Consider the following 23,872-nt stretch of genomic DNA (forward strand, 5'->3'; position numbering starts at 1 on the left):
TGTCCATATAGGCTATGTCATAATAGCATGGTTGGACGGTCGAGCATTATGTCCGTATAGGCTATGTCATAATATCATGGCTGGATGGTCGAGCATTATGTCCAAATAGGCTATGTCATAATATCATGGCTGGACGGTCGAGCATTATGTCCATATAGGTTATGTCGTAATATCATGGCTGGACGGTCGAGCATTATGTCCATATAGGCTATGTCGTAATATCATGGCTGGACAGTCGAGCATTATGTCCATATAGGCTATGTCATAATACCATGGCTGGACGGTCGAGCATTATGTCCATATAGGCTATGTCATAATATTATGGCTAGATGGATGGTCAAGCATAATGTCCATACAGGCTATGTCATAATATCATGGCTGGACGGTCGAGCATTATGTCCATACAGGCTATGTCATAATATCATGGCTGGATGGTAGAGCATTATGTTCATACAGGCTATGTCATAATATGACTGGACGATCGAGCATTATGTCCATACAGGCTGTGTCATAATATCATGGCTGGACGGTCGAGCATTATGTCCATATAGGCTATGTCATAATATCATGGCTGCATGGTCGAGCATTATGTCCATACAGGCTATGTCATAATATCATGGCTGGACTGTCGAGCATTATGTCCATGTAGGCTATGTCATAATATCATGGCTGGATGGTCGAGCATTATGTCCATGTAGTCTATGTCATAATATCATGGCTGGACGGTCGAGCATTACGTCCATGTAGGCTATGTCATAATATCATGGCTGGACTGTCGAGCATTATGTCCATGTAGGCTATGTCATAATATCATGGCTGGATGGTCGAGCATTATGTCCATGTAGTCTATGTCATAATATCACGGCTGGACGGTCGAGCATTACGTCCATATAGGCTATGTCATAATGTCATGGCTGGACGGTCGAGTATTATGTCCATATAGGCTATTTCATAATATCATGGCTGGATGGTCGAGCATTATGTCCATATAGGCTATGTCATAATAGCATGGTTGGACGGTCGAGCATTATGTCCATATAGGCTATGTCATAATATCATGGCTGGACTGCCGAGCATTATGTCCATATAGGCTATGTCATAATATCATGGCTGCATGGTCGAGCATTATGTCCATACAGGCTGTGTCATAATATCATGGCTGGACTGTCGAGCAGTATGTCCATGTAGGCTATGTCATAATATCATAGCTGGACTGCCGAGCATTATGTCCATGTAGGCTATGTCATAATATCATTGCTGGACGGTCGAGCATTACGTCCATGTAGGCTATGTCATAATATCATGACTGGACTGTCGAGCATTATGTCCATGTAGGCTGTGTCATAATATCATGGCTGGACGGTCGAGCATTATGTCCATATAGGCTATGTCATAATATCATGGCTGGACGGTCGACCATTATGTCCATATAGGCTATGTCATAATATCATGGCTGGACAGTTGAGCATTATGTTCATATAGGCTATGTCATAATATCACGGCTGGACGGTCGAGCATTATGTCCATATAGGCTATGTCATAATATCATGGCTGGACGGTCGAGCATTATGTCCATATAGGCTATGTCATAATATCATGGCTGGACGGTCGAGCATTATGTCCATATAGGCTGTGTCATAATATGGCTGGATGGTCGAGCATTATGTCCATACAGGCTATGTCATAATATCATGGCTGGACGGTCGAACATTATGTCCATACAGGCTGTGTCATAATATCATGGCTGGACGGTCGAGCATTATGTCCATATTATGTCCATATAGGCTATGTCATAATATCATGGCTGGACGGTCGAGCATTATGTCCAAATAGGCTATGTCATAATATCATGGCTGGACGGTCGAGCATTATGTCCATATAGGCTATGTCATAATATCATGGCTGGATGGTCAAGCATTATGTCCATACAGGCTATGTCATAATATCATGGCTGGGTGGTCGAGCATTATGTCCTTACAGGCTATGTCATAATATCATGGCTGGACGGTCGAGCATTATGTCCATACAGGCTATGTCATAATATCATGGCTGGATGGTCGAGCATTATGTCCATACAGGCTGTGTCATAATATCATGGCTGGACGGTCGAGCATTATGTCCATACAGGCTGTGTCATATTATCATGGCTGGACGGTCGAGCATTATGTCCATATAGGCTGTGTCATAATATCATGGCTGGACGGTCGAGCATTATGTCCATACAGGCTATGTCATAATATCATGGCTGGACGGTTGAGCATTATGTCCATACAGGCTATGTCATATTATCATGGCTGGACGGTCAAGCATTATGTCCATACAGGCTATGTCATAATATCATGGCTGGACGGTCGAGCATTATGTCCATATAGGCTATGTCATAATATCATGGCTGGACAGTTGAGCATTATGTCCATACAGGCTATGTCATAATATCATGGCTGGACGGTCGAGCATTATGTCCATACAGGCTATGTCATAATATCATGGCTGGATGGTCGCGCATTATATCCACACAGGCTATGTCATAATATCATGGCTGGACGGTCGAGCATTATATCCATGTAGGCTATGTCATAATATCATGGCTGGACTGTCGAGCATTATGTCCATGTAGGCTACATCATAATAACATGGCTGGACGGTCGAGCATTATGTCCATGTAGGCTATGTCATAATATCATGGCTGGACTGTCGAGCATTATGTCCATATAGGCTATGTCATAATATCATGGCTGGACGGTCGAGCATTATGTCCATATAGGCTATGTCATAATATCATGGCTGGACGGTCGAGCATTATGTCCATATAGGCTATGTCATAATATCATGGCTGGACGGTCAAGCATTATGTCCATATAGGCTATTTCATAATATCATGGCTGGATGGTCGAGCATTATGTCCATATAGGCTATGTCATAATAGCATGGTTGGACAGTCGAGCATTATGTCCATATAGGCTATGTCATAATATCATGGCTGGATGGTCGAGCATTATGTCCATATAGGCTATGCCATAATATCATGGCTGGACGGTCAAGCATTATGTCCGTATAGGCTATGTCATAATATCATGGCTGGACGGTCGAGCATTATGTCCAAATAGGCTATGTCATAATATCATGGCTGGACGGTCGAGCATTATGTCCATATAGGCTATGTCGTAATATCATGGCTGGACGGTCGAGCATTATGTCCTAATAGGCTATGTCGTAATATCATGGCTGGATGGTCGAGCATTATGTCCATATAGGCTATGTCATAATATCATGGCTGGACGGTCGAGCATTATGTCCATATATGCTATGTCATAATATTATGGCTGGATGGTCAAGCATAATGTCCATACAGGCTATGTCATAATATCATGGCTGGACGGTAGAGCATTATGTCCATACAGGCTATGTCATAATATCATGGCTGGACGGTCGAGCATTATGTCCATACAGGCTATGTCATAATATGGCTGGACGATCGAGCATTATGTCCATACAGGCTGTGTCATAATATCATGGCTGGACGGTCGAGCATTATGTCCATATAGGCTATGTCATAATATCATGGCTGCATGGTCGAGCATTATGTCCATACAGGCTATGTCATAATATCATGGCTGGACTGTCGAGCATTATGTCCATGTAGGCTATGTCATAATATCATGGCTGGACGGTCGAGCATTATGTCCATGTAGTCTATGTCATAATATCATGGCTGGACTGTCGAGCATTATGTCCATATAGGCTATGTCATAATATCATGGCTGGACAGTCGAGCATTATGTCCATATAGGCTATGTCATAATATCATGGCTGGACTGTCGAGCATTATGTCCATACAGGCTATGTCATAATATCATGGCTGGATGGTCAAGCATTATGTCCATATAGGCTATGTCATAATATCATGGCTGGATGGTCGAGCATTATGTCAATATAGGCTATGTCATAATATCATGGCTGGATGGTCGAGCATTATGTCCATGTAGGCTATGTCATAATATCATGGCTAGACGGTCGAGCATTATGTCCATACAGCCTGTGTCATAATATCATGGCTGGACTGTCGAGCATTATGTCCATGTAGGCTATGTCATAATATGGCTGGACTGTCGAGCATTATGTCCATGTAGGCTATGTCATAATATCATGGCTGGACGGTCGAGCATTACGTCCATGTAGGCTATGTCATAATATCATGGCTGGACTGTCGAGCATTATGTCCATGTAGGCTGTGTCATAATATCATGGCTGGACGGTCGAGCATTATGTCCATATAGGCTATGTCATAATATCATGGCTGGACGGTCGAGCATTATGTCCATATAGGCTATGTCATAATATCATGGCTGGACAGTTGAGCATTATGTCCATATAGGCTATGTCATAATATCATGGCTGGATGGTCGAGCATTATGTCCATATAGGCTATGTCATAATATCATGGCTGGACGGTCGAGCATTATGTCCATATAGGCTATGTCATAATATCATGGCTGGACGGTCGAGCATTATGTCCATATAGGCTGTGTCATAATATGGCTGGATGGTCGAGCATTATGTCCATACAGGCTATGTCATAATATCATGGCTGGACGGTCGAGCATTATGTCCATACAGCTGTGTCATAATATCATGGCTGGACGGTCGAGCATTATGTCCATATTATGTCCATATAGGCTATGTCATAGTATCATGGCTGGACGGTCGAGCATTATGTCCAAATAGGCTATGTCATAATATCATGGCTGGACGGTCGAGCATTATGTCCATATAGGCTATGTCATAATATCATGGCTGGACGGTCGAGCATTATGTCCATACAGGCTATGTCATAATATCATGGCTGGGTGGTCGAGCATTATGTCCATACAGGCTATGTCATAATATCATGGCTGGACGGTCGAGCATTATGTCCATACAGGCTATGTCGTAATATCATGGCTGGATGGTCGAGCATTATGTCCATACAGGTTGTGTCATAATATCATGGCTGGACGGTCGAGCATTATGTCCATACAGGCTGTGTCATAATATCATGGCTGGACGGTCAAGCATTATGTCCATATAGGCTGTGTCATAATATCATGGCTGGACGGTCAAGCATTATGTCCATACAGGCTATGTCATAATATCATGGCTGGACGGTTGAGCATTATGTCCATACAGCCTATGTCATATTATCATGGCTGGACGGTCGAGCATTATGTCCATACAGGCTATGTCATAATATCATGGCTGGACTGTCGAGCATTTTGTCCATACAGGCTATGTCATAATGTCATGGCTGGATGGTCAAGCATTATGTCCATACAGGCTGTGTCATAATATCATGGCTGGACGGTCGAGCATTATGTCCATACAGGCTATGTCATAATATCATGGCTGGACGGTCGAGCATTATGTCCATATAGGCTATGTCATAATATCATGGCTGGACAGTTGAGCATTATGTCCATACAGGCTATGTCATAATATCATGGCTGGACAGTCGAGCATTATGTCCATACAGGCTATGTCATAATATCATGGCTGGATGGTCGCGCATTATGTCCACACAGGCTATGTCATAATATCATGGCTGGACAGTCGAGCATTATGTCCATACAGGCTATGTCATAATATCATGGCTGGACAGTCAAGCATTATGTCCATATAGGCTATGTCATAATATCATGGCTGGACAGTCGAGCATTATGTCCATACAGGCTATGTCATAATATCATGGCTGGACGGTCGAGCATTATGTCCATACAGGCTATGTCATAATATCATGGCTGGACGGTCAAGCATTATGTCCATACAGGCTGTGTCATAATATCACAATACCTATTTTTCTCTGCTTACATAAATGCATTTACTGCCTCCCCGGTAGGACATGGAAATCTATGGTAACTGTGACATCTTCAAAGCTACAAAGCTCTGGTCACTACATCATTGCTAGGAGAAGAGTGTCCAAAATGTACACTTCAAAATTTCTTCCATTTGTTCCCTTTCATGTCAGCTCAGGCACTTAAAAACAGACCAGAGAGACAGCAGTCCACAAAACATTACACAAATCATTATGAGAACCTCTACCCAAAATTACGTAGTCATTTCATCTTTTATAAGTGTCCTCTGTCTTTCTGTTGTATTTAGATAGTATGATCATGGTTGATGTATGTATGTATATATTTATATATATATATATATATATATATATATATATACATACATATATATATATATATATATATATATATATATATATATATATATACATACATACATATATATATATATATATATATATATATATATATATATATATAGATATAGATATGAATCTGTTCTGTCATCAGATATTGAATGCTTCAAAGAGACTGATTGAATTCAAAACAGAAAACAAAAAATATATTTTTGCACCTCCATTCCCTCTATAACTATGGATATCAACTGTGAGATTGCACAACTGCAGGGTAAGGGCAAATACCCAGACCACACTATTAACAAGAGCTCACACAGAAAATATCTGGCATACTAAAAAACAGGTGGAAAGACCATTTGCTCTTCTAATCATTCACTCTTATGGACTGCAACCATATATGGGTGTATATATATATATATATATATATATATATATATATATATATATATATATATTTATATGGATGACTTATGTCAAAATAACGAATTACCATAACGTCGAATTGCAAAACAGCGAGATAGAAACAATGAAAGCTTCCATATATTATTTTCAAAGACATGCATCTGGAGCATTTCTCCCTGGGCCTCCGCTGAAAATTGGCTTTGTTCCAAGTCAGACTTTCCCTGTTAACAAATGTTAAATAAATAAATATTCACGAACGTCCGGATTGTCGTAAATCTTCCCTTTGTAAGTAAACAATCGGCCAACAAAACTTAAAAAGCTAATCAAAGCAAATAAAACTCACAGAAATGGGGGGCTTTGACCCCACACCCCCCAACTAAATATATTAACGCTGAGATCACACTGCAGTGGAGAAAAGGGCAAAGTTCACCCACACTGGCCAACTGACTCCTTATTCTGGCACAAAGTTATGACGATCTGCACATTTGTGAATGTAAACTTTTGTCATTTCCATCTCACAGTTTTGCAACATGATGTTATATTTGTTATTTTGACATAGATCCATATATATATATATAACTATATATATATATATATATATATATATATATATATATATATATATATATATATATATATATATATATATATATATATTTACCGTGCATTTTGTTGAATGTTGCTTTGTTCAACAAATGCTAGTGACTGTCAAGATTGTCGAATGCTCAGATTGTCAAACATCCAATATCTCATGTTGCCATTTCTTTGAAACTAGTTAGTGGAGATTGGAAGGGGGTTAGCGTGTCTATATGTGTGCTTGGGTTTTAGGGTTAGGGTCAGAGTTAGGTAAGGGGTTAGATGTTATGATTGTAGTGTGTGCTGATGGGTGTTTGTATGTATGAATGTGTCTTGTGTAGTAGCAATGTTATGGGAAGGGCTTTTTTAAGGTTCAGCAAGGGGTTAGGGCTACAGAAAGATCACCTCCAGTATGGATCCCATACCTCTGATAGACAGAGGTTGACAGTAAACCCCACATAACTCTTAGCTACCTCCTTACTCACATACCCCACCATATAGCTGTCCAAGGAAGTCAGGGACAAAACTGGGTTGAGTTCACAGCTAGGCTTGTAAATACCCTGATGTTCATTAGCCTAGTATAAACCTATAAATCTATAAGATTGGGCAACTGTGTAGAAAAGGACAAATTATATTACTATGCTATCAGGGAGTCTCAGCGGAACAGTACTACCATCATCCAATGACAGTGTAAGACAAAGGAACAAACCCTCCTTCAGACAGTCTCACTGGAACAATATTACCATCACCCAATCACCCTGATTTAGGCAGGCTCAGTGGAACAGCCAATCACAGTGTACAACTAAGGGACAAACCCCTCCCTCTAACAGGCTCAGTAAAACACTGTTACCGTCAGCCAATCACAGTGTATGATAAAGGAAAAAAACCCTCCCTCAGGCAGGCTCAGTGAAACACTGTTACTTTTAGCCAGTCATGGTGTAAAACAAAGGGGCAAACCCTTCCTCAGGGAGGTTCAGTGGAACACTGTTACCTTTAGCCAGTCACGGTGTAAAACAAAGGGGCAAACCCTCTCTTCCCCTTCATTTACACAGGGACCTGTAAACAAAATGCAACACAGATACCCTGCAATGTAAGTAAAAAGGAACAGAGGGTTTATTCCTTATACATACACAGGGATATACCAACAAAAGGAAATGTCAACAGATGTCAGTGTAAATGAAAGGAATGAACTTTCTGTTCCTCTTCACTTGTACTGCAATATATCAGTGCATTTGACATCAGTGTGACTCTTTTTAGAAGGAAAATGCACAGTGAATTGCATTTTGGCAAGGTGCATAAATATATATATATATATATATATATATATATATATATATATATATATACACACACACATATATATATATATATATATATATATATATATATATATATATATATATATACAGACACACACCTATGCACAGTGACAAAGTAATAAACTCTCAAATATATTGAGCCACAAATACACTGTTGACAGAATGTAGGGTGTACATGTTTGATCGAATGGATGTTTGGTCAAGTGGACAAGTAATTGTGTGCATCTTGCATTGAAAAATGAAGTATGATCAGGCTAAATACATCTGTGGGGGTTAGGTTTTTTGTGTGTGAGAGTGTCTGTGGGTTAGGTTTTGTGTTTATGAGAGTGTCTGTGGGTTAGGTTTTGTGTGTGTGAGAGTGTCTGTGGGTTAGGTTTTGTGTGTGTGAGAGTATCTGTGGGTTAGGTTTTGTGTGTGTGAGAGTGTCTGTGGGTTCGGTTTTGTGTGTGTGAGAGTGTCTGTGGGTTACGTTTTGTGTGTGTGTGAGTGTCTGTTGGTTAGGTTTTGTGTTTGTGAGAGTGTCTGTGGGTTAGGTTTTGTGTGTGTGAGAGTGTCTGTGGGTTAGATTTTGTGTGTGTGAGAGTGTCTGTGGGTTAGGTTTTGTGTTTGTGAGAGTGTCTGTGGGTTAGGTTTTGTGTTTGTGAGAGTGTCTGTGGGTTAGGTTTTGTGTGTGTGACAGTGTCTGTGGGTTAGGTTTTGTGTGTGTGAGAGTGTCTGTGGGTTAGGTTTTGTGTGTGTGAGAGTGTCTGTGGGTTAGGTTTTGTGTTTGTGAGAGTGTCTGTGGGTTAGGTTTTGTGTTTGTGGGAGTGTCTGTGGTTAGGTTTTGTGTTTGTGAGAGTGTCTGTGGGTTAGGTTTTGTGTTTGTGAGAGTGTGTGTGGGTTAGGTTTTGTGTGTGTGACAGTATCTGTGGGTTAGGTTTAGAGTAAAGGCTAAGGTAGATGATAGATTGTGTGATGCATATGTTTGGGAGGTGAATTTGTTGCTGCTTAGGGTTAGGTAAGAGGATAGATGGTAGTGTAAGATGCGTGTGTATGCTTGTGGTATGTGTCAGAGGCTGTCTTGTGTAATGCTAGAGTTATGGAAAGGGGGGTTGTATGGTAAGGTGTCAGATTAGGGTTAGGCTTGGCAGGCATTTCACACCTGTACACTACCTTACTACTGCCTGCTAACCCTAACTCTGCCCCTAACTTTAAGTTATCATAGCAGCCTAAGTTGTTTGCCGATTTATTATTTACACTCTGCCTTAGTCTTTGTTAAATGGCATGCTACATTCCGTAATGTCACGCTATAAGATACAGTAGTATAAAGCAGATGTTAGAACCCCACACTTACCAATATTATTCACCCTGATGTTTTGGGGGGTTTTTTTAGTCCTTCACTCGTCTAGCATATGTAAACCATGTCTTCTCCCATCCACATTTTCTAATCCCACCAATTCTGTCTTGATTTCTGTAACCCTGCAAATGAATTCACAATCAGTGCCACAAATGGTATGCTATTTGAGGCACCTGGCACACTTTTGAAGAGATATATCTCCTAATATTATGTCTGAAGTTATGTCTTGTTGTAGAATACGCTTCTGTTATGAGGGGTAATTCTTTTCCATAACATAATAATTCCGCGATGATGTAAAGGCCTGCATCATGTTCCCATCCTCCTTCATCACTATTAACTTGCGTACCTTTTATCAAATGCTTTTGAATTAAGCCAGCACTGCTTGTTAACCCTGTGAGACATCTTGTTACTTTGGTATCCCTGAGATGTAGTCTTCATCACAGGCACTTGTATCAGCTGATGATAGTCATCCTCCGCTGTTATTTCTTACTAATTACATAGATGAGGTTATAATCCTCCCATATTTCTACCGTACGAATCACTGAAAATCACTTGTTCCACATACAATATATAACATTACGTACCATGGAGTAGCTTTGTAATTTACCTCAAATTGAACACCTTTTTGCAAAAAAGCAGGAAACCAAATAGGAAATGGACCATAATGGTAGCTTTTGCCCTTGGACCCACAAAACTGATATACTTAATTCTCAAGTAGCAAACGTCGGTGTCAGATATAAAATTTTTGCAAATTTCCTATTTGGATAGCTGGCCTCATCCAGAAGGGTTTCGTGGTATAACTGTTTTACAGAGCAAACAAATACAGAAATAATCATGTCATCACTTCCCCACAGGCCAGACATGCTGCCATTATGTAAGTATAAGTGTCTGACAGGCTGAATCTTTATGTTCATTCATACACAGGTACACACACAAACACACATACACAGAGCCTGATACCCTAACACATATGAGTTGAGTTAGCAGAGGCTTCATCTTTAAAGTGCTATATTTTGTACTGTTAACAAATCATTTCTATTTCTTAGCTGAAGAAACAGCAGTCTGAGTTCATACATATGTAAACCTGGCTCCTACCCATTGCAAGTTCCAAGAATCATGTTTACCAGCATCAACAGACTTTATTATATTGAAAGTAAATTTACTAACAACAGGGCACGCACATTGCTTAATGTCTGCATCTGGCGGCTATGTTAAAGAAATATTTGTGTTTTATTCTGTAAGGCTGTGGAGATGGGTAAAAACTTTAGAGCTTGAATTAATTACAACTTCCTGCAGCTGCTTTGTTGACATTTGCCATTTGTAGAACTAAAGCGAATTTGCTTGTCTTCAGTACACTCCATATTGCAGTTTGTCGCCATATGTTTGTTGTTCTTGTCCTTTGTTTTTTTCCCACCTGCTTCTAGTTGAGACAATCCAGAACAATCCCATACTTCTCATCACAGAAAGCAGCCCACAGGTTGCTCTCCATCGTCAGGACAGCGTCATGGAAACCAGTATTCCTGTTCCCATCCTTAACTGGCAAGATGGTTCCAGTAGAAGTGCCGTGTTTGTGGAGTGTGTGTAATCTACCCTTCTGTATTGCTGTGTATTGTGCTTAATTAATTTATGTATGTCTTGTGAAGGGACTGAAAACTTTCCACTGTGTACTCATATGTGCATACATTGATGTGTTCAGAAGACAACATTGCCATGCTATAAAACAAGTGTCACAGGCTGCGTGTTACCATATTCAATGCAGAGTTTATCAACAACAAATGACAGCAGAAAATGTACCTTCAGTACCACCTTTGGTCACACTTACGTATGCTAATATTTCTTGGTCAGTGTTAAATTATTTTATTTTATTTAAATGTGTGAACCTGAGTAGTGCATTGATCAATATTCAACAATTTCAACCTCAGATAGGCGAAATACAAAACATTTCACAAACAAAAAAAATACAGGAATGTAAACAAATAAAGTAGTCCAGACTAGTTACATAGAAAAAACGTATATATAAGCCAAACCAACTTGGAATTCTCTACTTTGCAGAGTTGGGAAACAAAAAGTAGGTTAGATCTTTTAACAGTAGGCATTTGTTTTTTTGTTTCTACCATGATACAGTGCTGCTCACAGAGTGGTGAGTTTGTAATGAATCAGCAGATGCTGTTAGAGATAGTCGGGAGTGTGCCAGTATTTTTTCTTAAAGCCAGAAACAAAAATCGGAAGCCCATATTCAAGTCGAGAAAGGAGACCCCCTTTGCCAATGGCTGCTGTGGCTGGTTGGGATAGAAAAGGAGAGATCATTTGGGCCCAGAGGAGGAGGGAGTTTATTTTGGCTCTCTCTTTGTCTATGTGAAAATGTTATTTAGTAACTCAAGCCATAATCCTTCATATTCGAAGATGGAGGTTTAGGTTGTCTTTTTGGAATGGTAGGTCAACAATAGTTAAAGAGTTAAGGGCTTGGTGAATTTTCTGTGGAGTTCCAAAAAGCATTGTTTTGGCCTTGGTGGGGTAGAGAAGTAGCTTATGGTTTATGAGCCATTGGTGGAGCTCATGTAAGTGCTACTGGAGTTGGCACTGAATGTTGCTGTGAGAATGACCTGATCAGTAAATGACCACGTCATCAGCATAGAGGATTAAGTGTGCAATGGGAGACATCACAAGGAAGTTTGTTAGTGATTATATAAAAGAGTAGGGGACAGGAATGGACCCTTGAGGTACACCTTCGGTAACAGCTGCAGATTCTGATTGGGAGGATTCTGTTTTAATTCTGAAGTGTCTGAAGTGTCTGTCAGAGTGGAAGTTTTCAAATGAGGATATGATGTCCGGACTGATAATTTCAATTTGTTTTGTAAAGGATGGTGGTCAGTCAAGTCAGATGCCATTTTCAGGTGTATAAGTAGGGCATCTGTAAGGAGGTCCTCGTTAGGGTCCAAAGTGCTCCCATACTGCTTCATCCAGGCCAGAATCCATACTCTTTGAAGGCGATCAGGTGGTACTGCTGGATACAGAGGGAAAGTTGGGTGTAGACTGTCTTTTCAAGACGTTGGCTCAGAATTGGGAGGATAGATATTGGATGGAAGTGAGAGGTATCTTTTGGGTTGGTTTGCTTTGGCAGGGGTTTAATAAGAGCAGTTTTCCAAATCTGTAGCATAATGTTTTGTGAGCAACATATTTATTTATTTTACATTTGTTGACCGGAATAATCTGACTGGATATATGTCCATTTTCAGCAGAGGCCCAGGGAGAAAAACTCCAGTGACAGAATACAAAGATTCCACAAAAAATAGATACATAGTAAAATATAAGACAACGAGTTTGTTGTCTTATTTGGCATCTACTTCTCTGAAGTACAGGTCAACACTAAGGGACTCTGGCTAACAAAGTTTGCAGATGACTGCAAACTGGGAGCCATTATTGAATCCCCAAATGATGTGGATACTCTACAAAAGGACCTTACAGAAACAGATGCTTGGTGCCAGAGCCATGGGCTCAAGCTCAATGCCAAGAAATGTATTGTTATCCCCTTTGGGAAAAAACATGTATCCATGAATTACCATATAGGTGGCAGTACACTAAACACAGAAAGTGTGATAAGAGACTTAGGGACACAGGTGGACAGTGGTCTCACCTTCGATAACCACATCGCCACAACAGTCAGAAAATCCTTCTATGTGGCACACCTCATCATGAAGGGCTTTTCATCCAGAAAAAAGGAGGTCATTGTCCCACTGTACTCATCCTTCATTAGACCCATTATAGAATACAATGCCCCATTTGGTATGTACCTCTCAAGACATCTGCAACAACTGGAAAGGCCTCAGAAATACCTCACTAAAAGAATCACAGGCCTAAAGCAGATGCCCCTCGCTGACCGCCTTAAAACTCCAGCTATACTCTGTCGCATATCGTCTACTCAGAGGCGATCTCTGCTTAACATACAAGGCCATGTCAAACCCAGAGCTGTTGGACATGCTACACTTAAAGAAATCCCAATCCCTCAGAGCTACACGCTCCAGGGATCTAAACCTTGTCATCACAATAAACAAAACATGCTGGAGGGATAGGTTCCTGACCCAGAGACTCCCCAGACTCTGGAATAGATTGCCCATACATGTCAAGCAGAGTGCCTCTTTGGACCTCTTCAAGAGGAACCTTGACGTTTGGATGGGAGAAAGGAAATTCACCCCAGGGATCACGTCAGTCGCCCTGCTAGACAGGGGTCCAGGAAAGTAAATAATGTGGGAAGAAATAGCCAGGGAATTGTTATGGCTAGGCTTGTATAGGCCCTAGGGCTGATAGCCTAGTACCAACCTATGAACCTATGAGTCAAACATATTTACAAGTTGGTTTAGTGATGCCCCCAGCAGGGACTCACAAGTTACATAGTTTGTCAAATTAAAAACAAATCATCAGATTGCAAGAAACAGTTTTGAGTATTAAATGCTTACAATACTATCTAGGCAGGATTATCATTTTGTAGCTTAATCAGGCTTGGTACAGGGAACAAAGCCAGTGCATTTTGAAATACTGTTTGATACTTTTTTTGAAGAGACTTAGGGAGAGTTGGAGGGTTATATAGTTTGGCAGTGAATTCCAAATTTTGCCAACAAAGTTGGCAAACAGGGACTCACCAGCTGAGTTATTAGCTTTGTAGGTTTGGACCAATAGTTTGTAGGATGACCGTAGTCACCTTAAGTTATTGTATGGTTTTATAATATTTTTAAGTGAGAGGGTATCTTCAGGTTGGTATAGAATTTTGTGTGCTATTAGGAGTAGATTGAATTGAATAAAACTGGGCAGTTCTAGCCACCCTAGTTGATTAAGGTTCTGGCAGTGATGGGTTCTGTATGTTGAGCCAGTGGCGAATCTGGCAATATGGTTGTAGCTGTGGGAGAGCTTGCTCAGTTCAGATTTATTAAGGTTAGAGAGTATAGGGGAGGCAAGAGTAGAGAGTAGCTGCGACCGGATGATTGCGGTCCTAGCTAGTGGGGTTAAAAATGGCTTGTTCCTGTAAACAGATCCAAGCTTCATATTGATGGTTTGTATGGTTTTGTTGAGATCTAGACCGAATTTAAGATTATTATCTATAATTACCCCTAGAAGCTTAGTATGGGTGTCTGGGGAGATAGAGGTACCACTGTTAGGTGTAGGAGAGAAGGAAAATGGGGGGATCAACTAGTGGGGGTGAAGAGCAGACGTTGGTTAGAGAGCCAGTTTTCAACAGTGCTAAATGTATTTTGGGTTAAGATTTGTAGGTCTGATGGGGAGGAGGCTGAGCAGATCAGGGAGGAATCATCTGCATTTTGAATGCATATATTACATACATGGGTGTGAGAAAGACATAGGTGCTCTCTGCAGTGATATACAAACCAGGAGATTAGGGTGTTAGGTCCACGAGGGGGGTCAATGGCAATATTTTCAAGTAGAATAGAGACGAATTTCGGAAGTATGCATTTCAAGCGGGGAAGGGTGAATGGTGGTTGGTTGGACAATACATAATCTGTGGGAGTTGCAGAGATTGATGATGGGAAATTCCCAAATTCTTTAAGGAAATCATCTAGAGGAATCTTTGTTGTGCCACACTAAATGGCATTTGTAGACAGGCTATCACGGGTATTATGAGGAGACACATTGAATGGTGTTTGCAGACAGGGTATCATAGGTATCATGCAGAGACACATTGAATGGTGTTTAAAGACAGGGTATTATGGGTATCATGAGGAGACACATTGAATGGTGTTTGTAGACAGGGTATCATAGATATCATGAGGAGACATTGAATGGTGTTTGTAGACAGGGTATCATGAGGAGACACACTGAATGGTGTTTGTAGATAGGGTATCATGGGTACTATGAGGAGAGCCATTGAATGGTGTTTGTAGACAGGGTATCATGAGAGACACATTGAATGGTGTTTGTAGATAGGGTATCATGGGTACTATGAGGAGAGCCATTGAATGGTGTTTGTAGACAGGGTATCATGAGAGACACATTGAATGGTGTTTGTAGATAGGGTATCATGGGTACTATGAGGAGAGCCATTGAATGGTGTTTGTAGACAGGGTATCATGAGAGACCATTGAATGGTGTTCGTAGATAGGGTATCATGGGTACTATGAGGAGAGCCATTGAATGGTGTTTGTAGACAGGGTATCATGAGAGACACATTGAATGGTGTTTGTAGATAGGGTATCATGGGTACTATGAGGAGAGCCATTGAATGGTGTTTGTAGACAGGGTACCATGGGTATCATGAGGAGACACACTGAATGGTGTTTGTAGATAGGGTATCATGGGTACTATGAGGAGAGCCATTGAATGGTGTTTGTAGACAGGGTATCATGAGAGACACATTGAATGGTGTTTGTAGATAGGGTATCATGGGTACTATGAGGAGAGCCATTGAATGGTGTTTGTAGACAGGGTATCATGGGTATCATGAGGAGACACATTGAATGGTGTTTGTAGACAGGTTATCATGGGTCCCATGAGGAGATACATTGAATGTTTTTTGTAGACAGGGTATCATGAGAGACACATTGAATGGTGTTTGTAGACAGGTTATCATGGGTCCCATGAGGAGATACATTGAATGGTTTTTGTAGACAGGGTATGATGGATATCAAGAGGAGACAAATTGAATGGTGTTTGTAGGCAGAGTATCATGGGTATCATGAGGAAACACTTTGAATGGTATTTGTAGACAGTGTATCATTTTATTTATTTTTTATTTATTAATTTTATATTTCTTAACCCGGTTAGTCTGGCTGAGCTTTTGGCTCATTTTCAGCAGAGACCCGAGGATTAAAGCTCCTCAGGACTAGAAAACAATTTATTAAATTTTAGTAACATAGTAGTAACAATCAGCTATAGGATCTTCCAAGCAGAGACCTGGAGAGAAAAAAAGCTCCTCAGGCAATTCGATTATACAGAGTATTAACATTTGGCAGACAAGTATGTGAGTTGTTACAAACAAGGTTTTAAACAATTAGCAGAAGAAAATGTGACTAGTTACAATACTATTTAAGCTGCTTAGAGTAAAATGAGTTAATAGTTAGGCAGATGCTTATTTAAAGTGGGAAGGATCTAGTTGTATAGGAGTTTGGAAACAAGAAAGGAAATTAAGAATGGCTAGTACGGGAGGTAGAGTATAGGAGACAGACTAGACAGGTAGGTTGTCTTGTGACTATAAGAATCAAGAGTGGCTGGAGATAAAAGGAAGGGAAGAGGTAGAAGAGGCAGGGGAATAGTGTTAGAGATACATTAAGAGTGAGGTAGTGAAACAGGTGAAAGGATGGTGGTTTCAGGGTGGTTGGCTGCAGTGGCAAGACCACTTTCTTTTTAGGTATTTCCTTGTGGCTAATTTGAAACATTTGCTACGCTGGAGGGATTTTATTTCCAAGGGCAGTTTGTTCCAGGATATAGCTGGGTTATAGTTATAGAGAAGGCAGTCTATTTTGGTATTGGGTTTGTAGATGTCTAATAATTCTTGATTTGAGCTGCGTAGCGTCCTTGCAGGGGAATATCTGGATATGATAGTGGAGAGGATGGGGCAGAAGAAGGGTAGATAGAGGATAGAGTGTATGATTTATAGTTGGTATAGTTGGAGCAGCTGAGGGGATTCTAGCCAGTCTAGTTGCTGTAGTGCCAAGCAGTGGTGTGACTTGTATGTTTGGTTAGCTGCAAATCTGGGAATCTTATTATAGGTAGTTTCAAGCTTGGAAATAAGTGTAAAATTTAGGTTTGTGAATATGTGGTAGCTGTACAGGAGAGTTGGGAGTAATAAATCCTGGGAGAGAGTTATTTGGGCAGTGTTAGTTAAGTATTTCTTGCTATGGAAAAGGTGTCCAATTTTCTGATGAGTTCTTTTTACCAAGTTATTAATATGGAGATCAAACTTAAGCTGATCATCTATTGTACCACCTAGCAATTTAGTACTAGATTCAGCTGAGATGATAGTGTTGTTGCAGGATAAGATGGTAAATGTACTTTTGAGTGTGGTGATGTTTTTAGGGAGGAAGAGTAGGAGCTTAGTTTTTTTTGGATTAAGTATTAGTTTGTTATCACTAAGCCAAGTCTCAATGGTGTGGAAGGATGCCTGGGTAGTTGAGTGGAGGTCAGTTGGGTTATCAGCAATGGTTATAACAGTTGAGTCATCAGCATATTGCACAATAGATGACTGGGGACAAGAGGAGTAGAAAGAGTTGGTGAAAATATTAAACAATAATGGCCCAAGTATGGACCCTTGGGGGACTCCCATTTGTACAGTGAGAGGGGAGGATAGTGCAGAGAGCCATTTAACTGATTGCTGGTGGGTAGAGAGATAGCTGGAGAACCAAAAGAACCAAATGATAGTAGGGGGAGAGAAATGTAAGTTAGTGAGTTTATCTAGAAGGAGTGGGTGAGAGACAGTGTCAAAGGCTTTAGAAAGGTCAAGGAATAGGCATGAGACAAGTTTATTGTTATCCCGAGCTAAGGAGACTATGTTGATATAATGATATGTGTGCAGTAGTTGTACAATGCCTGGGATGGAAACCATGCTGTGTGGGTGTGAGAAGGTTTTCCTGGTGAAGATAATGCATTACCTGCTTGTGAATGCATTTCTCTAGGATTTTTGAGAGTGGAGAGAGTATGGCAATCGGTCTGAAGTTGGATATGTCTGAGGAGTTGCCCCCTTTGTGAATGGGTAGAGTAAAGAAATTCTTCCATACAGTGGAGACACAGGATTCAGAAATGGATCGGTTGATTAAGATGGATACAGGATAGGCAAGAGGATCAGAGGCAATCTGCAGGAAGTAAGAGGGTAGCTTGTCAACAGATGGGGAGCAAGGTTTAGGTTTAGAGAGTAATGACTTTACATAGTTCATACTGCTTTTAGAGAGAAGGAGTTAGGAGGGTTTGGAAGAGGTATAGAGTCTGTGGGGGTGCTAGTGTTGTTTCTGGGGGGAGAGAATTTATTATGGAGGTTATTGAGTTTATAAAATGATTGTTAAATTTATTGGCTATGTCTTCATAGGGACATGGGTTAGGAGAGGAAGGGTTTCCTGGATGAATAGTCTGTTTAATGGAGCTCCAGAATTTCTTTGGGTCTGATTTAAGAGTAGAGGGAGGATTGGCATAGAAGATTATTTTGTCATAATGGATGATTTTTTTTTAATTTTATTTCTGAGTTCTTTATATTTCTGAAGAAGAGAAGGGGGCCTAGTCTTAGTCCACATTTACCAAATCCTATCCCGGTCTTTCATGAGGGTTCTGGTAGATTTAGTGAGCCAGGGAGCAGTATTAGATTTGATTCTAATCATGCGAAGAGGAGCAAGGAAGTTAAGAATATTTAAGAATGTGGTGTTGAAGGAGTGGACAGCTTCATCTAAAGGAAGAGCGGTGAGGTAAGACCAGTTAATTTTGGAGAGTTGGTGAATAAAGGAGTTAGGACAGAAATTGGAAAGTGGGCGGGTGGTAATAAATTTGTTAGGTTTGGTAAGGTGGGGAGTATGTCTGGTAACTGTTATAGGGCAGTGGTCATTGAGGGCATTTGGAAGGGTTTGGGAGTTATGATAGTTTTGAGGGTGGGAGACCAATATCCAGTCAAGATGAGAGCTAGGTAGGTGAGATTTATTAATGTAGGTTGGGGTTGTGATTAGCTGCTCAAACCCATGTAGGTTTATACAGGAAGTAGTGTTGGGAGCTTGTATTGTAAGCCAATCAATATTTACATCTCCCAGTATAATTATTTCATTGTGGATGGTATGTGAGAGGTGAGATAGGATGTTCTCAAAAATGTTAATATTATCACCAGGGGGGATATAGATTGCTGCAACAGTTATGGTGTTGAAACTGTTAAGTTTGAAGTTGGTCAGTAGGAGTTCAGCTGGTGAGAAGGATGGTAAGTCTAGTGTGGGACTGATTTGGGAGAGAAAATTAGAGTAGAGTATGGAGACTCCTCCTCCTTTTCTTTTAGGTCGATCTAATCTAAGGATATTATAGCCAGGAGGGATGATTTCACTGTTCAGATGGTGGGTATCATGAGGAGACACATTGAATGGTGTTTGTAGACAGGGTGACATGAGGAGCCACATTGAACCGTGTTTGTAGAGAAGGTATCATGGGTGTCATGAGGAGACACATTGAATGATGTTTGTAGACACATCATCATGGGTATCATGAGGAGACACATTGAATGGTGTTTGTAGACAGGGTATCATGGGTAACATGAGCAGACATATTGAATGGTGTTTGTAGGCAGGGTGTCATGAGGAGACCCACTGAATGGTGTTTGTAGATAGGGTATCATGGGTATCATGAGGAGACACATTGAATGGTGTTTGTAGACAGGGTATCATGGGTATCATGAGGAGACACATTGAATGGTATTTGTAGACAGGGTATCATGAGGAGACATATTGAATGGTGTTTGTAGACAGGGTATCACGAGTATCATGAAGAGACACATTGAATGGTGTTTGTAGATAAGGTATCACGGGTACCATGAGGAGAGCCATTGAATGGTGTTTGTAGACACATCATCATGGGTGCCATGAGGAGACACATTGAATCGTTTTAGTAGACAGGGTATAATGGGTATAAAGAGGGGGAACATTGAATTATGTTTGTATACAGGGCATCATGGGTATCATGAGAAGACACACTGAATGGCGTTTTTAGACAGGTATCATGGGTATATTGAGATACATTGAATGGTGTTTGTAGAGAAGGTATCATGAGGAGCCATTCCCTGGTGTTTGTAGACAGAGTATAGGGGTATCATGAGAAAGCACACTGAATGGTGTTCGTAGACAGGGTTTCATGGTTATCATGAAGAAACACATTCAATGGTGTTTGTAGACATGGTATCATGGGTATCATGAGGATACACATTCAGTGGTGTTTGTAGACAGGGTATCACGAGAAGACACATTGATTAGGTTTTGTAGTTGGGGTATCATGGGTATCATGAGAAGGCACACAGAATGGTGTTTGTAGACAGGGTATCATGAGGTGACACATTGAATGGTGTTTGTATACAGGGTATCATGAGTATCATGAGGAGATACATTGAAGGGTGTTTGTAGACAGCGTATCATGGATATCATGAGACACATTGAATGGTGTTTGTAGACAGGGTACCATGAGGAGACACATTGAATGGTGTTTGTAGACAGGGTATCATGAGGAGACACACTGAATGGTGTTTGTAGACAGGGTATCAAGAGTATCCTGTGGAGATGCATTGAATGGTGTTTGTAAACAGGGTATCATGGGTATCATGCGGAGACACATTGAATGGCGTTTGTAGACAGGGTATCATGAGGAGACGCATTGAATGGTGTTTGTAGACAGGTTATTATGGATATCGTGAGGATACACATTGAATTGTGTTTATAGCCATGGTATCATGGGTTCATGAGGAGACACATAGGGTAACATGGGTATCATGAGAAGACACATTGAATGGTGTTTGTAGACAGGGTATCATGAGGAGACTCATTGAATGGTGTTTGTAGACAGGGTATTATGGGTATCATGAGGAGACACACTGAATGGTGTTTGCAGACAGGGTATCATGAGTATCATGAAGAGACACATTAAATGGTGTTTGTAGACAGGGTATCATAGCTGTCATGAGGAGACACATTTAATAGTGTGTGTAGACAAGGTATCATGAGTAGACATATTGAGTGGTGTTTGCAGAAGGGTATCATGAGGGGACACGTTGATTGTTGTGTATAGACAGGGTGTCATGGGTATCATGAGGAGACACATTGAATGGTGATTGTAGACAGGGTATCATGGCTATTATGCAGAGACACTTTGAATGATATTTGTAGACAGGGTATCATGGGTATCTTGAGGAGACACATTAAATGGTGTTTGTAGATAGGGTACCATGGGTTTCATGAGGAGACACATTGAGTGGTGTTTGTAGACAGGGCATCATGGGTATCATGAGGAGACACACTGGATTGTGTTTGTAGACAGGGTATTATGAGGAGATGCATTGAATTGTGTTTGTAGACAGGGTATCATGAGGAGACCCACCGAATGGTGTTTGTAGATAGGGTATCATGGGAATTATGAGGAGACAAATTGAATGGTGTTTGTAGACAGGGTGTCATGGGTATCATGAGGAGACACATTGGATGGTGTTTGTAGACAGGGTGTCATGGGTATCATGAGGAAAGCCATTAAATGGTGTTTGTCAACAGGGTATCATGGGTGTCATGAGGAGACACATTGAATGGTTGGGTAGACTGAGCATCATGGGTATCATGAGGAGAAACACTGAATGGTGTTTGTAGTCAGTGAATCATGAGGAAAAACATAGAATGGTGCTTGCAGCCAAGGTATCATGAGTATAATGAGTACACATACTGAATGGTGTTTGTAGATAGGGGGTGGTGGGTATCTTGAGTAAACACATAGGGTATCATGGGTATCATGAGGAGACACACTGAATGGTGTTTGAAGACAGGGTACCATGGGTATCATGAGGAGACACATTGACTGGAGATTGTAGACAGGGCATCATGATTAGTCACATTGAATGGTGTCGTAGACAGGGTATCATGAGGGGACACATTGAATGGTTTTTGTAGACAGCATATCATGGGTATCATGAGGAGACACATCGAATGGTGTTTTTAGTTAGGGTATCATAGGTATCATGAGGAGACACATTGAATAGGGTTTGCAGACAGAGTATCATGGGTATCATGAGGAGACACACTGAATGGTGTTTATAATCAGCGGATCATGAGAAGATACATTGAATAGTGTTTGTAGACAGGGTACCATGGGTAATGTGAGGAGACACATTGAATGGTGTTTGTAGACAGGGTATCATGGGTATCTTGCAGAGACACACTGAATAATGTTTGTAGATGGGTATCATGGGTAGCATGAGGAGACACTTTCAATGGTGTTTGTAGACAGGGTATAATGGTGTCATGAGGAGACAAATTGAATGGTGTTTGTAAACAGGTTATCATGGGTTTCATGAGGAGACATATTGAATGGTGTTTGTAGACAGGGTTTCATGGGTATCATGAGGAGACATATTGAATGGTGTTAGTAGACAGGGCATCATGGGTATCATGAGGAGACACACTGAATGGTGTTTGTAAACAGGTTATCATGGGTATCATCAGACACATTGAATGGTGTTAGTACACAGGGCATCATGAGTGTTATGAGGAGACACAGTAAATGGTGTTTGTAGACAGTGTATCAGGGGTATCATGAGGAGACACATTCAGTGGTGTATCCAGACTGGGTGTCATTGGTATCATGAGGATACACACTGAATGGTATTAGTAGACAGGGTATCATGGGTATCATGAGGAAATGCATTGAATGGTGTTTGACAACAGGGTATCATGGGTATCATGTGGAGACACATTGAACAGTTTTTGTAGATAGGGTACATTGGTATCATGAGGAGACACATTGAACGGTGTTTGTAGACAGGGTACATGGTTATCATGAGGAGACACCCTGAAACGGTATTTGTAGATGGGGTATCATGGGATCTTCAGGAGACACATTGAATGATGTTTGTATTCAGGGTATCATGGGTGTCATGCGGAGACATATTGAATGATGTTTCTAGACAGGTTACCATTGGTATCATGAAGAGACACATTTAATGTTTTTTATAGACAGGGTATCATGGGTATCATGAGGAGATACATTGAATGGTGTTTGTAGACAGGGTATCTTGAGGTGATACATTGTATGGTGTTTGTAGACAGGGTATCATGGGGAGACACACTGAATGGTATTTGTAGAAAAGTTATCATGAGGAGTCACATTGTACGTTGTTTGTCGACAAGTTATCATGGGTATCATGAGGAGTCACATTGTATGTTGTTTGTGGACAGGTTATCATGGGTATCATGAGGAGAGCCACTGAATGTTTTTTGTAGACAGGGTGTCATGAGTATCATGAGGACACACATTGAATGGTGTTTGTAGACAGGGTATCATGAGGAGACACATTCATTGGTGACTGTAGACACAGTATCATGGGTATCATGAGGAGATACACTGAAT

General features: G+C 40.7%; 1 protein-coding gene across 8 annotated transcripts in view; it reads left to right on the forward strand.

The window, feature by feature from the left end:
• PITPNM2 (phosphatidylinositol transfer protein membrane associated 2) overlaps window positions 1-23,872 on the forward strand; it is a 3,395,372-nt gene that overhangs the window by 3,113,435 nt on the left and 258,065 nt on the right. For 5 of the 8 annotated variants that reach the window (XM_044067911.1, XM_044067913.1, XM_044067916.1 and 2 more), the window contains one exon: window positions 11,242-11,394. The exons of the other annotated variants lie outside the window; for them this stretch is intronic. In XM_044067911.1, coding sequence (XP_043923846.1) covers window positions 11,242-11,394 — 153 coding nt within the window. The remainder of the gene's footprint in view (window positions 1-11,241; window positions 11,395-23,872) is intronic. 8 annotated transcript variants of the gene reach the window in all.

The sequence above is a fragment of the Protopterus annectens genome, chromosome 3.part1 (assembly GCF_019279795.1).
Source record: "Protopterus annectens isolate FY-2018-M chromosome 3.part1, PAN1.0, whole genome shotgun sequence".
Lineage (NCBI taxonomy): Eukaryota > Metazoa > Chordata > Ceratodontiformes > Protopteridae > Protopterus > Protopterus annectens.